Source organism: Pezoporus flaviventris, unplaced genomic scaffold, assembly GCF_033815535.1.
Source record: "Pezoporus flaviventris isolate CSIRO_AGI_PZ_B2104156 unplaced genomic scaffold, CSIRO_AGI_Pfla_v1 ptg000090l, whole genome shotgun sequence".
Lineage (NCBI taxonomy): Eukaryota > Metazoa > Chordata > Aves > Psittaciformes > Psittacidae > Pezoporus > Pezoporus flaviventris.
In genome coordinates this window covers 3,734,468-3,750,523 of record NW_026892638.1, presented here as the reverse complement: position 1 = coordinate 3,750,523, position 16,056 = coordinate 3,734,468, and the positions used below count along the sequence as shown (strand labels likewise).

The 16,056-nt window shown below is 36.0% G+C and overlaps 1 protein-coding gene across 2 annotated transcripts in view; it reads right to left on the bottom strand.

Moving 5' to 3' along the window:
• TENT2 (terminal nucleotidyltransferase 2) overlaps window positions 1-16,056 on the bottom strand; it is a 36,570-nt gene that overhangs the window by 3,682 nt on the left and 16,832 nt on the right. For both annotated transcript variants that reach the window (XM_061475842.1, XM_061475841.1), the window contains 4 exons: window positions 15,542-15,670; window positions 11,210-11,253; window positions 6,971-7,107; window positions 692-783 (listed from right to left, as the gene is read on the bottom strand). In XM_061475842.1, the coding sequence (XP_061331826.1) occupies window positions 692-783; window positions 6,971-7,107; window positions 11,210-11,253; window positions 15,542-15,670 (402 nt within the window). The remainder of the gene's footprint in view (window positions 1-691; window positions 784-6,970; window positions 7,108-11,209; window positions 11,254-15,541; window positions 15,671-16,056) is intronic.

Sequence of the window (16,056 nt, the reverse complement as noted above, 5' to 3'; positions counted from 1 at the left end):
TGTGCTAACTGTTCAGCTTTAGCATGTAAATTCCCAGAACAGTTGAAAAGCCATCAAGATCCCATGAAGCAGGTTAGCTGTATAGTGCTACAGCCCAGTTCAGCCTGCACTTAACTAAGAAGGCTGAACTCCAAAACTTAGGCTGGGTTTACCCTCCAGTTCTGGAAGTCATCAAAGAGTCTGCAGAAACTGCAAATTCATAAGCCAGACAAAAATAGTAGCCACAAGGGGATCAACATACACATAATTGCTAGGACTTGGGATACCAGAACATTTCTAGCACAAAGAATATTCTTAGAGAGTGAATACGAGTATGTGCCTGCTATGATTTTTCAGAAGCTTAATTTTGGCAAAACTGATGATTATGTTTGCAGAGCAGGAAAACACACACGACTGTCATAGAGGACATTCCTTGTCAAAGTCCTAATCCCTGTTCCAAAAGTAACAGGGTAATGAGTGCTCTTGAAGAAAAGGTCAGGAGAGCTATTTTTAAACGCTATAGAACTAAAAGCTTCCTTCTCAAATGTTTTTGGTGGGACTGTTTCCAGAACTGTTTACACTGGTTATTTAATTTTCTACATAAATATAATATGTTTGCATTATTAAAACATAACCAAGGTAAAGTTTAATTGACCAATTTATGCATTTAGTGTCTTAACAGTTAAAAATGGTAATGCAGCTTTCATTTTACCTTCTATACAAATAAATCTGTTTCTCCATTCACTATCATCAGGTCTGAGAATAGCTTTGGCCTCACGAACTGAAATCACTTGATTGCGCCAACTATGGAAAAGAAAAACAATTTACAGAACTTTTCACTCTTGATTTTAAATTAGTATCAGTTTAAATTAAAAAAAAAGGTCGATTTGCTATATCATAAGCCTGGATAACACAGTTCTTTATAATTATCAGTAACTTCGTGTGACAGTCTTAGCTTTGTAATTCACTATACAAGCAAGGAATAATGGCTAGGAAATAAATTTCCAAACAGAAGTTTGCTTACAAAAACATCTGCAAACCAGAACATCACAGGTATCATATAGTCACAACAGAGTAACTTTTTCAAAAAACAGCATCAATTCTAATATGGACACCTACATTTATTTCAAAGTTAAAAAAATTACAGCCTAAAATCTATCTGTAGGGAGAAAAGAAACAAAGAGTTAAAGTGCAGATGAAGTCACATACTGCATTCCATTAAGAAGATATTCAAAAGTATAAAACCATATAAATGTAGCTTGCTTACAGAATTCCTGGTGCAACGAACCTAGTATTATAACGCACTAACACTTTCTAATACTGAAATTTTAGATATGAATTTTAGACCTCCTACAAGTACAACAGCAGAACTCCAATATATTCAGATATTATGTCTGAAGATATTCTACCATTTTCTGCACAGAGTTTCACAATAACACAACTATGGGAAATTATCACACTGAGGAAACAGCAGGACGCTTACAAGGCAATCTTTACCATATGCCAAGCATCTTTATAATTGTTACGATGCTTGGCCCAACAATACACCAAAGGTAACAGAAGCCAAAGCAACCACTTGCAGTTTTATTTTCTTACCTACCCAGCCAGTTTTCAGCTGCTCTTAACTAAACCAGAGAAATACCATACCAGCGAAACGCTTCAATCACCAGTTATGTGTCACCAAATGCCCTCACTAAATGGTGCTCTGAAATTGCCAGACAACATATTTCTAGATGTAGTGATGTTATATACACCTGACACGATCTGACTGAATCAATCTTTTGGCATAATGCAAAGAAAGGAGCTTGGCTGTGTGCATCAACCCCTGCAGTAAATCTCAATTGTAAATCAAAATAGAGTCTGTAATTCATCACTTATATTTGGAAGAACTCTGTGCTCTTCAGGCCAAGGACTAGCAGCTATAACTTCATTAGGTTGGTGGTGATCAGGCATTTTACACCAGCTAAAAATCCATGCTTGTAAATTGTACAGATTATCTTGGATACAACTCATGATTACAACCACTTAAGAAAGTCAGCTGTTCGAATAACCACGCTTCCATAGAACGTGTACATTATTTTTCTATTTAAGAATATGAATAGGGCCTATTTCAAAAAGGTGCAGGACACAGTACATGAAGTATGTCTTAGGATACCCCAGATTACTTATTCATCCATGGTAGTGTGTTGATTTCTCTTCATATATTCTTCAGAAAAGTAGTACAGGATATGATCATTTCTAGAATTCAGTGAAAACTAACATTTTCATTCTAACCCATCACTCTCGCTGTCCTTAATTCTCATAGTAGAATACTTCTGCAGAAGTAAGAGGCATTGTGAAGCACCAAATACTTTCCTAGCATGTCTTTTTAATAAACTATCATCAGCATAAACTTAACAAGAAATTCAGATTAACTGCTCAAAAACCCCCACAAAAACCAAACCCCAAACAAACAAAGGCTAAAGGGAAAAAGTATTTGACTAGAGCATCAAAGAACCTTTAACTGCAGCTCCAGAACATTGGTCATGAACAGAAACTGACTGCCTTTTCTGAAAGCTTTTTTAAAAATCAGAGAGATCCACGCCAGGGAGAAGAGGTGGGGGTAGGGAGAGGAAGGGCGCTTGGAGAAAGGCATACAATGAAGTTACTTGATCTGTGTTTGGTTAAACCAGGCAGTATTGTTTCACTTTGAACATGTAATGCTTCTCGACTTCCTTTTTCTCTAGGTTATACTTGGCCTGATACCTCAGCAAAAAATATATGCATTTATAATATACTGGTTTAGCCAATGACAACAACAACAAAAAAAGTGTCATTTTTAGCTATCTAAACAGCTTCTAATATGAAACTTGAAACCAACTACTAATAGCCTCATTAAACCTTCACTAGCCTTGCCTTGGTACTAAAATCTGCCTGAATTAGAAATGAATTGCCAATAGTGAATGATTTGTACATACATTTTAACCATTTTGTCTTGCACAAAATAACTTTGTTGGTGTCAGCATGTCCTGGGTTCAGCTTAAACCACGATACAGCACAAAGCAAATATTCGCTGCATACACACTTTCAGTCCATAAGATAACAATAACCATTTAAACAGCTATTTCAATTACCAGTTATTTCTCGTGTCACTGCCCGTAGCAGGTATGTGCTTCTCATGGAGAAATCAAGAATTTAAAAGAAAAAGACCAGGCATTTCCAGGTGTAACTTGTGTATGAATACACCACAAATAGATTAAAAGGCTTATCTTTCCAGAGCTTTCTTAAAAGCCAAAGCCACTTGCACAAACACACTAAGATCGGTACAGATTGCCAGCATATTTAATTCAGTATACTAATTTTGTAATTCACTATACAAATGACCATGATTCATTTCCTGACCAATTCTACCCTGAAGACAGCCATGAGCAACTGTATTTTATATTTTGTCACAATAATCGTACAATAGTTAGGTTTGGAAAGGACCTTAAGATCATCTAGTTCCACCCCCCCTGCCATGGGGTGTAGCCAGTCTTTTATCATGTCCACCAAATACAACTTAATCATTGAGTGATCTCAAACAACTGATACAGAACTTGCAATAACACATTGAGGAGAAGTACCGTCCCAAAGGACAGTCTCTAGGTTCCCTAGCAGTAACTTCAGGGGAGCAAGGCTTTGCTTCAAGGTCTCGCTTTGTAAAGAGACAGCCAAGTGAAAACCTGCTGCCTTCACTCACAGAAATGAAATCAGACACTCTTTTCAGAGGGCCTGGTAAACATGGACCAGTTTCCAAATACCTTCTTTTGAGAACACCTCCATACATTTTCTCACTTGGTCACATTCACTGTGTGATCAGCAGACCATTGATAGTTTGAAATACTTAAAGTTAGAATGGAGTTATAAGCATACTTCTAGCCAGCTGTATCATGAGAAACATTTTGCAGACCTGGATTCTTATGGTAATCTAATTATAAATGTCAGCAATTCAAGCTCTGCCATACATAGTAAGTCCAGCATATGCAGCAGTTTCCAAATCACATTTCCAGTAACTTACGAAGGAGAATACAAATTACTTCTTATGGACACACTGAAAACCCCAGAGCGGGACTGTGGAATGGGCCCTGTACGGTAATACATAGTAATCATCAATTTTCTGAAACAGCTTGTAGTCTAAATAAACAAAGCAGATTAAAAGCATAAAGAAAAAACAAAAATTAACAGAGCACAAGGAGATGAACTTATTCATGGCTGCAGAGCATGCAAGGCTCCTCTTTCTTCCTCTGTGCTCTGCTCTTTGGGCCCATCCTGCCTTTAAATATTACTCATTACATCAAGTAAAATAAAACACAGAATCTGAACTGAAATACCTACTGGCCTTTGCTAGAGTAAGGTGGAAGTTTAAAACAACCTCTTTTATGTTTAAAATGTGTTTAAAAAAAACATCTCCATCTTCCCTTCATCTTTCTGACCAAAACATGTAAAATAGTTGATCAGTTAAGCGTTCCAGGCAAGTGGCATCAATGACTGGATCTGTCCAAAATGACAGTCTCCACATATGATCTGATCATTCTTCACTACATGCTCTTCTTTCAGCAAATCAGATCCTGTGTATCAAACCTGGCAGTGTTGTGTCCTACTCCATAGACAGGAAACTACAAAAGTCACTTTCATGAAAATTGTAGTAGTATTTTCCTTAGTAATCTTTTCATCAAACACATTACAGTTCAATAATGGAAGTTTACTGTCACAGTACAGGTCAATGACATGGCTTAGTGTGAGGTGCCCCTGCCCATGGCAGGGGATTGGCACTAGATGATATTAAGGTCCTTTCCAACCCTAACTATTCTATGATTCTATTCTAATTAAATGTAACCTAACTTAACAGGCAGCATCTGAAGTATCATCTAAAATTTCTGTAAATTAGTAAATATTTTACAGGGAAAGTAAACGCTGAAAAAAAATTACTGATTATATCAAAGAATTATTTAACACATTCAGGAGTAAAATACTAGTTCCTCCATAAAAGGCAGAACCAAGAGCCCTGTGTTATGTGTATTTAGGTCTTATCCTCATTCCCACCTATAACATTTCCATCAGCTGTGGCCTGCATGACACTGTACTTGCCTCATTTGCTGGCTATCACAGACAAACTCACAAATGTTTAAACATCATGTTCTGCCCACATTTTCCCCACTTGGTCATTAATTTGGATTTCTCTTCTCCAGGCAGTTACTAGGTTTTATGAAACTATATAGACTTTTCTTATCTTCGAGACACATTCTACTCCTTTCAAACAGGATTTATAGTTATCAGGTACCTACAGATGGTTAAGTAAGCAGTACACCTGACTGAGTTCTATTTCTGTAGCAGAAAGTGTTAAAAATAATATAGGTTGCTGCATTAGGTGCATCATTTCCTGATAGAATTCTCAGCCATGTAACATTTTCAACATAGGAATTCTAATGGGTATTATTTACTTATTTATTTTTTTTTTAAACAGAGTATCAAAGGTTTTAATACTTAACAGGTACTTAACACTTGAAAAACAAGCCAGATTTTTTTGTTGTTGGTGGTGGTGGTTGGTTGTTTTAAAAAAATCTTTTCATCCCTTGAGGTCAGCAACTATCCTATTTTTGTTGTCCATTTTTTCAAACTTGGTTTTAACCAGAAGCTCCCCTGTGCCTCTCTGATTAGGTGATATATTTTTCCTCATGAACATCATGAAAGATAATACTCAGAAATTACCATCAGTTCAAGTACTGATGGCAGCCTTTTTACTCTTCATATCTCTTAGAATAATGGAAAAGATATTTACTTTCACGTATGAGAAGATTAACAGCCTGTTGTACAGACAAGTAGTAAAGGATGCATCTAGTCCAACGTTATCTTCCAGCTTCTAGTCCAACTTGATTATCTTCCAGCTGTGTCTTCTAATTTACCTATTTAGCAAACAGCACCTTGGCCAGCTGAAAAGACAGGTACTGAGGACAAACTTTTATGACAAAAGACCATTCCCTTATCGGCAGAGACTGAAGAAAAATCCTTTATGTGAAAATCTCTCAGAATCAGGCGTAAGCATGCACAAAGTGCAATTAGTACATGAATTGCCACAGGCCATATGGATTTAGGTTATATATTACATATGTGGATGTTTTAAGGATTTCATGATCATTTCTAACATTAACTAAAATATGTACACTTCAAAAATTATAATGCGTATCTAGTAGTTACACATTTTGTTCTTCTTCCAGGAAATAGTTATGAGGCACATACACAGGACAGCAACATATATGAACCAACTGCCTCAAACAAGTTCTTCAGAAGATCTTTAAGCTTATTGAAATACAACCATTTGATATTTTATACAAGCATTTTTCTAAAAAATTCTCAAGTGACAGTTTGGAAGAATGTCTGTAATATACAGCTTTCTCAGATGCCCTCACAACTTCAGCTTCTCCTTCTCTTCTACAAGAAAGTCCAGATGCCAAAATTAAACTCAGATTCTAGCAAATCAACAAGGTTAGCAAGCCTTAGCAAGTATATAGGAGAATTCTTCTCCAGGTGTGGCCTAGTGATTTACCTCCTGGTCAGTTACTTCTGTTGACCTGGGAGGAACATGACAAGTGCAGATACTAATAATTCATTAGTAATCCATACCATAATCTGTAACTTAAACTACCAATAAGATGAGTAGACCTTTCTCGTATACGGCTAGGCAGTTTTAGAATAGTGTAATATAACAAAACCCAGCTACTTTAAAGGCTAAAGCTCTCTAACTTCCAGCAGCTATTTTAGACAATAGGATGTGTGGCTAAGCAGAAGATGTCAGACAGTCTTTATGATTAAAGGACATTCCAGTTGCCCTTTAATCTTTTCACTCATTTCCTCTATGTTAGTTATCACTCCTGCATTACTGCTATTCTCTTAAGAGTTAAAAAGTGCTGATATATTGAATAGAAGGAATCAAAGCTTTGCATATTCTAAAACACTAAGATGAGCTTTTACTTACTCAAATTCTGTGGCATAATATTTGAAGAAGCCTATTAGCAATTCTCCAAGGCTTGATCCGTTTTTTGAGGGGTATGGAGGAATGGCACGTGGAGCTTCGTGAATATGATGCAACTGCATAGTAGGATCAAAAGATTCCTGCCAAAATAAAATCAGAGAATAGATACACACACCCCCTCCCTCCCCGAGCCGCAATCCAGATGGATGTATTTGTCACCGTAAAAGAGATGCCTGTCATTCGCTTATTAGAAATCAAGGACAACTTACAAGCAAAGGACACTTTTTCTTGTACTCCTCTGTTGGATGCTAGTTATTCTCCCTGAATTCAGGCAAAATCATCTTGCACAGGAGTATGTGAGATTATCCCTTGCCTCTATTTGCCTAAGAATTTTAACTGAGAATCTTTGAACTGGACTTGCACTTACACGCTAGCAAAACCACACGAGCAGAAGCTGAGTAAGGTAGCCTGCACTGAGCTGGCCAGAGCTAAGTGAGGTAGGGTAGGTGAAGCTAATGCAATTATCACCAAGATCCCATAACTGTGGTACAAAACAATCCAAATGGAAGGCCTGACTTATTTTGCCCACAGCATAGAGTAAAATTGGATATGAAACCAAATAGCTCCAGTATGAACCTGCATCCTCCCACTTAATGAGTTCAAGGACTACAACAGCACCTCCTCTAGACAACCTATCTGAAATAATAAAACAGAAATTAGTTATCCAAAATACCCTGAATATACAGAATGCAGCATTTAAGCTGAAGTATGCTTTTCTTGGGGAGGTGGAAAGGAGAGAGAAAAGGTCAGATATTCTAAAAACAGAAGTCACAGTTGCCAGCTTGTGTGCATCTACACAAGAATAAATCAGCATGGGTTTAGATCTGCTATACTGTTTAGGTGTTCATTATATCCTTCAGGCTCTTCTAAAAGACTGGAGTACATGCAGGAGACTGTATGCTCTCTTGCTAAAGGAAGAATTTTTAAAGCCTCACGCTACATTTAGAGCAATGTTGCATATTTCAAGGAAAATGAACCGAAGACAGACAAGAGCAAGCTTTACATTCACATAAATAAATATATCTATTTAAATGTAGGGACCTATTCAGTCATTATTATATCATCCCTTGCATTTCGAGTAGTTTCAGGCACAACTCAAACTTTATAGTACTAGAAAATCACTGGAAGTACTATACACTGTGATATTACTTCCACATTCACAGCTGGCAGTGCTTCCTCTGAAAAAAGGTATGCAGTGAAACCAGTAGGACTGGAAAGTTTGGTATTCCCATCCTATTTTGCAAATTCTAGCAAAACATCCTGGAATCTTGAGCAATACCTTCTTTGAAAAAAGACTATTCTTCCAGCTAAGAAAAAGTTTCAAGTCTTGTTCTCACATCATGTAACTTTACATACAAAATATTATAGTTAGCAGAGCTCAGAATTTAACAGCTTACAATCCAACAAACCAAAATCATACAGACAAACATGAAAAGCAGATATGGAGCATATAAAGATCATAAAAACGAACAGTTGTACTTATGTTATACAGTACATACGGTTAAAGTTAATCAGACAGGTATTAAAGTCACTCCTTGCCCATTCCCACAGAAAGTTGTAGAAGAGCCACAAAAACTGAACTTAGTATTAGCAGCATAACAACTCATGAGGCAATGGACACCAAAAGCAAGGAACAAGACCTAGGGCTGCTGACCTCCATACAATACAAGAAATGCAATTCAATTACTACAACAGATGTCTACTAAAACAAGTAAGCTAGTATTTGGAGGCCACAGATACTTCTGCAAAGGAGAACAAGGTGGATTTTTTTTAAACTTTGAATGTTCAAAAAAAACTTCTGAACTGCAAGAAAAATCTGCCACCACAGAAACGCTGGCATCCTGAGCAGCTAGAAAGTTAGACTTTGGGATACTATGTTCAGAATAATAAATAATCTATTTTCTTTAGCAGTATTACAAGCTTGGGGTGAACGTCTATTTCATTAACTGCTAACAAGTCTTATTGAAAAAGTATTGAAAATTGTATTTGATATCCTTCTGTTCTTTGTTGTTTTCTGGATGTAAGCATATACACACCGACACACATGCATTTCCCTTTTTTGCTATTAACTTTTACTACAACCTCTATTTGCTATATTGCCTTTTGCTATTACTGTAACTGTTGAAGTGCTTTCTTACTATTCAAATGCTCTACAAACACTAATGGAAATTAAATAGTTGTGATCAATATACAAATCATAAATAAAGTGTCCTTAAGGTCAAGACTGATAAGTAAATGCAACATTCTCTGTAAGCTTTGACCTCTGGTGAATACACAGGCAAAACATTTCAGAAACCATAATGCCCATGCTTTGTAACAAGACCAGAATTGCTTTGGCATATTTCTCATTTTCACTTCAAAATTCTTTGCAGTATCAGTATTAAGAAACTGTAACTTTCACAATTCAATTATTTTTGGTTGGTTGTTTCCATTAGGAATACATATCTCCCAATTTCTAACACAATTAAAAGAAGTATTAATCCATAGTTTTGATTTGGTTTTATAGTAATCATGTATAAAATTTTATTCTTATTTTATTAGCAATCCTAGAAAATTTAGTCCAAAGGCAAGGTAAATAACAACAGCAACAAAAACCCCTACTTTGAAAAGGGTAAAAAAGCTATTCTTACAACAGTGTTCCAGAAACACAGGAACCTGCAAGTGATTACCACTTTCACATGACACAGGATAAACCCTTGCATTTAGTACAATTTCATTAGATTTTTCAGCTTATGATATTGTATACTTGCTTTAATCATTTTCAGCTTATGGTATTGTATACGTGCTTTAATCACTTAAGTAATTTTATATAGTACTCAGAAGGCCTGTATACAAGTAAAAACCACAAATATAAATATTTGCATTATTTTAACAAAGAAGTAAAAAGTTACCAATTCTTACAGTTGTTTCCTTTAAATTACATGCTGCTCCAAACTTAAAATACTACAGCATATGAGATTTAAGCAAACATAATTAGCATATTTAGCAATTCAAAAACCCCATCAGATAAAGCCAAGTGTACAAGAAATGAAACCAAATGTACAAGAAATGAAGAACAGCTTTAAATGCTTTTGAGTGCTAACAATGAAGAAATAAGAAGGTACTTAGTATGGTAAAAGAATCAGAGGAAAATATAAAGACCATAAAGATTTAATACAGGTATGCCTACATAAGTTTACAAAATAGAAATAAAACTGCAGTACTATAGCTCAAAGCTTTCCTCTGCATTTGATTAACCTAATTACCCAAAATGGCTGACACCACAGTATCTCCTCCCTATTGTACAGTGTCATCAAATATTCCCATTTCAGCATTATAGGAAATACATGCAAAGAAAGAATGACTTTCTGATACTACCTCAGCACAATTTTCAGCAACAGCAGAAACCAGCATAGGCAGGGACACTGAACTACGGCAACTATATATAAAGAAAAATTTTAAAAGTGGCATATGACAGGAAAGATAAGGAGGAAGGTACTGAGAAATTTCTGTTAGTTACAGCACAGAACTATTCCGCAACAGCTCTTTTGTTTCCAGACAAATATTTAAGATGCTAGCTCTTATTTCTAGGTAACCTTCCTTAGATTAAGTGTCACTAATTAGAGTCCTAATTCTGCAGAGGATCAAAGCATACTGATTCACAGAGTTCTCTGGAGATCAACAGGGTATGATGTGCACATAACAGCAAAGTACCACAAGGTGTTCTCTTGTTGGACTAAAGTCCGATTTTGTGAGGTCTCAAAGGTCTCCTTAGTAAACATCTATCATTCATTCTCTGCACTCAGAAATATCAGGCAACTCAACAGCTGTGGGAAGGTACGGAATTCTGAAACACCACAGTTGGATGGAAAAATGTAACTTGACATATTATGAAATAAGAATCATAAAGTTACTGATGACCCAGGGATATTTTCAGGCAAGCATAAAGAGAACTAGGTCAGTGGTTCTCATTAGCACTCATTTTCAACTGCATGTGAAATTTTCTCATATATAACAGGCTGTTTTCACTAAAGAAATTATCAAAAGCAGCAATAGCCTTTTTCATGCTTATATTCAGTGTATCAATGATAAGGCTTACAGACTGTGTTTAACTTAATCCACTAGTGATATTTAAGAGTTCATGTATTTTAGATAAGCAGTTTCATACACATTTGAAACAGTAAATTCGTAAGAAACACTTACTGGGTAAATTTTTTGGAGAGATGGAAGGACAGGTTCAGGTAGGGCTATAAAAAAAAAAAGAAAATAAAGTTGCTGTGATTCAAGTAATTCACAGCAAACAATATCGTATCAACTACATTAAACTGTTGGACTGAAATTCCATTTAAAAAACATAGAATCATAGAATGGTTAGGGTCGGAAAGGACCTTAAGATCTATATATTTCATGCATGGTGTAAAGTAAAAGTTATTCAACAAATCTTTCTATTACTATATTTTGTATATGGGAGTACAAGGAGTTAATTCAGCTAAGGGAAGCTGTTACTCAGATACTGCTATTTGTAGAAGACATGAAAAAATTTACAGCAGCTGGGTACAACATCACTAGAAGAAACTCATCTAGATTCCCCAAATGAAAAAAAAAAAAAAAAAAAAAAGAGCTTTACTCATTTGTTTTTCCTAATGTCTAACACATTACGATTCTATCATAGCATAGGAAGTCTCCAGATACTGCAAAAGCACACATCATTCTTCAGCTGCAAAGTATTACATACTGTCATAAGTAACCTAAAGATAAAATGCCCGAGATACATAGTAGGCATTGCTAGCAAAATCCCCTCAAAATACATAAAAAGTCTAATGCTGTTAACTGCTCTACTAAATGGCAAATAGGTTATAAAGATAAGGCATATATTAATGATACCAACAAACAAAATGAACTGAACAGTTTTAACTTTCATAAATGTTGTGAATGGGGAGAGCATCTATTACACACTTAATAGGGATATGAAGAACAAGGAGAAAAAAAACCAAAACACAAGACCCTGTCTCGCAGGTTAGGTGGTCCTACAGATCGATAGAAACAAATCCGAAAGTATTCAGATCCCACTCAAGCCTTACAGCAGCTAGAGAACTGTTAGAGCACTCCTCATATTAAAACTTTAACATCATGTTATCAGCATGTTTTTGTTTGTTTTTTAAATGATTTGTCTACGTCATTCACTAGGAAGAATGATCTTAAGTTCAGCATACAGGATTTTGACCTGGGACTTAATTTACCCTTAAGACAAGGTGTCATAGGGGAAGAGATGTTACAGATCCTTTTCCCATAGGGACTTAGAAGCAGAATGACAGAATTTTCAGAATGTGCTTAGGTTATCTTCAAAGAGTATACTATATTAGCTAGTGGGATTGCTCAGAATATGATCACAGCTGCTTTAATATTTTTATTTTGTTTGTGGGTGTTTAAAAATATGCAAGAGCATCTTATTTCTGAAGCATCTTGGATAATTTCCAGTTCTCTGCCACACTAAAATAAAAGGAAAAACCTCTGAGCAATACAAGCAATCAAGACATTTTATCTTGGTCTGTATGCTATACTAAGAGGATGGAATTAAGGGTAAAAAACTTATCACCTACCACTAGCATTTGCCACATGAATTTTTATTTTCTTACTGTACAAGATAGTTGGACCTGTCACCTGGAGGGAAGTTCATGTACAAGACACTGACCTATCTACAAAATAAACTCACAACATGCTAATTCTAGGTCCAAAAACATCCACAAGAACATGGAAACGGATAAGTAGTAAAGGAAAGAAATTTGCCTAGTAAAGACAGGGACACTATTTTCTGCAAAAGGAAGCTTTAAATTTTATTTTGTTTACCCTCACCAGTAACATCTCTATTAGAAATTCTGCTATTAGAAATTCTATGACTAGGACACAAGCTACTCTCAGTAGCATCACATGCATGTAGCAGAAATGTAAAAACCCCCAAAGCAACACAACAACTACAGGTTAAAATCTGAACAAGAATCTAATTAGCTTCTGTTAGATACACGTCCAGAGCCACGCGTCAGTCTTTTTTATCACAAAAGGCTGACAAAGGCACAGGTAAAAGGCTCCTCTTTGGTTTGCAGACTGTTGATCCTTCCCAGGCAGCTAACTGATGACAGTTTAGGATGAAAGGGATTATTTGAACTTTTTTTTCCCCCTTCACTATAGTAACAGCTGTGGCAGCTGCCACAGACAACTACAGCAAATGCCCTCATGCTTGCAGGGTTGTTAACATTCTGGCAAGCCCACACATTTATACTTCCTTGTAACTCCTACGTGCTTCCCTTTTGTGAATTACTTTAATGCACAGCTCAGTAATTGGCTATCCATGACTGCACACAGCACCCAATACAAGTCTCTAGAGTAACCGTGATACAATGAAAATAGATTTGGAGAATACATCTCCAAGTAAAAAGTCCTATTTCCATTAAATGTGTAATACTACCAAATGCTTACCAAGTCACTGTTAAGATGGTCACTAATGCCTAGATGTATCTTTACTACGTAAAGATTCTTTTTCTCTTCTGCTCATGCTTCACCTTTGCATAGAAATCTTCACATCCAGAATCACTTTGGCATTTTTAAAGTTCATTGTATTTTCATCTCCTCCAAATCAACATTTTTTGTTTGATTCCCCTCTTCTCCTGATGTGTATTGAGGGTCTACATTGAAGTACTTCATCACCTATAGTATGGTTTCAGAGCTGTGACCACAGACTTGGCCACATTTTCTTTCCACAGAAACAAAGAAATCCATGGAATTCCACCACAGCAGATGAAGAGAAAAAAACCCAACACAGTCATTAAGTAGACTACCTTATGTCCTACTGTCCTCATGACTGGTAACATTAACAACAAGCGCAAGTATGGGCATCAAAGAATTCAGAAGCAATCAAACCAACTGTATCTCAAATACACAGAATGCCCTTCTAGGTCCCTCTACCACACATATACTGCTCAGCTGAAAGCAAGCCATCAGCTTAAGTCAACTATCATATAAGGCTTTCCACTCTAGTACAGAGTGGGTGTTGCACAATCTCAAGACCCACAAATAGTTGACTATCCACTCTACGGCTAGTATCTACTTTCCAGGCCAAACAACCTGTCAGAAGAGTTAAACATTGCTCCTACCCAAGTCAAAAAAAAAAACAACAAAACACAATCCCCCCAAAAACCGAACAAAAAAAAAAACCCAAACAAACAAACAAAAAATTAAAATCCACACAAACCAACAAAGAGGAAAGATCCAAAGTAAGAGCCTACGTAATTTGTCCGCAGATATGACCATAAAACATTAATAACCAGTTGTCATTAAAATGACACAAACAAAAATAATCAGCATGTTACAAAGAAGTTAAAATAAAGATGCAAAATAAATACAAGCAGCAAAATACACAGTTTATACTACAAAACTAACAAGAATTAAGAAAATATTTCTACAACCATGCTACACCACAAGATGTACACCTCTGGGGTTCCTTGTGCTCCTTTCTAAAGACACCTGTCCCGCAGTAAAACAAAAAACTCATGCTAAGCTAAACAATCTATTAAATGATGCCTTAAGTCTTAAGCAAAAATTGCAAACTACAAAAATCATAAACATGTGCTTCCTTTAATGTAAGGAGGAAAGACAGGGATAAGCCAGGCTGAATGGGCCTTTGAGCAGCAACCTGGTCTAGTGGAAGGTGTCTCTGCCCATGGTAGGGGGGGATAGAACTAGATGATGTTTAAGGTTGGAACTAGATGATCTTTAAGGTCCTTTCCAACCTAACCATTCTGTGATCATCATTCTATCAGCTTGTTTCAGTCTATTCCTTGAAAACATTTCTGGACTGCATGGGTTTGTTGAATTTCCAGAGGTAAAGCTCTCTAGCTCCACATAGATATTCAATGTTTCAATATACTGAAGTAGCAAGAAAAGATACTGCCACTGACAGGCAAATATCCCAACTTTTGGGTTGGGATACAATGGTCTTTGACATCTGTCACCTTACAGAAGACACTAATCAGTGGAAAAATGTAATCACATGGTAGTGCATTCTATACTCCCATGTGTCATTGAGGACACTGTCTTCCATGTTCAGTCCTTCGAAGGATGACAGAAAAGTGACCCCACAGCATTTGTTATCCCTTCGAATTTTCTTAGAAGTTCCCAAATGAAACCTAACAAAACAAACCCCCCCAAATTATGTTTAGGTTTTTCCCTTTCTTAAAAAGCAGATTTTTGTTAACTAGAAATTGAGTTTTAAAAGAAACACAAGTTACAGAGTATCCTGCAGGTACACTGACTTTTTATTTTTCAACCTTTCAGAAGGTGGCAACTCTGCCTTCAGAGAACAGGTCAACTTGCAGCATTAAGGAAAGGGAGTAAACCCACATTACCTCTGTATTTTTCTGTGTTGAAGATGACTCCTGCCAGGGTTTAATGTTATTGAACAGGAGAACTATATAAATATGAACTTACAAAGGGCAATTTCAACATGTAAAACAATAAATATATATATATATATATACTTACTCTGTAAATAGTGCAAAACCATCAACACAAGACTATAGCTGCTTAAAGTACCACGACTGGCATCATTTATGTCATGAAAACTTGCCCACTTCTTAATAACAAGTACTAATGGACGAACTCGATTTTCCACTGCAAGTAAAATAAATACATCACAAAAATACCCACATTTAACTAGACAGCAATCAATGTTTATTTCTACTTGATCAACACAATATTTTTTATTCCAAAGTTATCTTTTTTTCCATCATTTTATAGAATTTATTTAGTTGTTCTCCAATTACTATGCACCTTATAAAAATCAGAAAACAATATTTCCATTTGAAAACACATTACAAGGGGTATGTCAGGTAACTTGCAGATAAGACAAAACTGGATGCATCAGTCAATGCAGCAGTGTCACATTCTACTTTTAAGTTCTGTCCAGTTCATTATACTAATTTTCCTAATTAACTTGAAGTCAGGACAAATTACAACTGATTTTTTTTTCAGGTTCTAAAAACCGCAAGGGCAGTGAA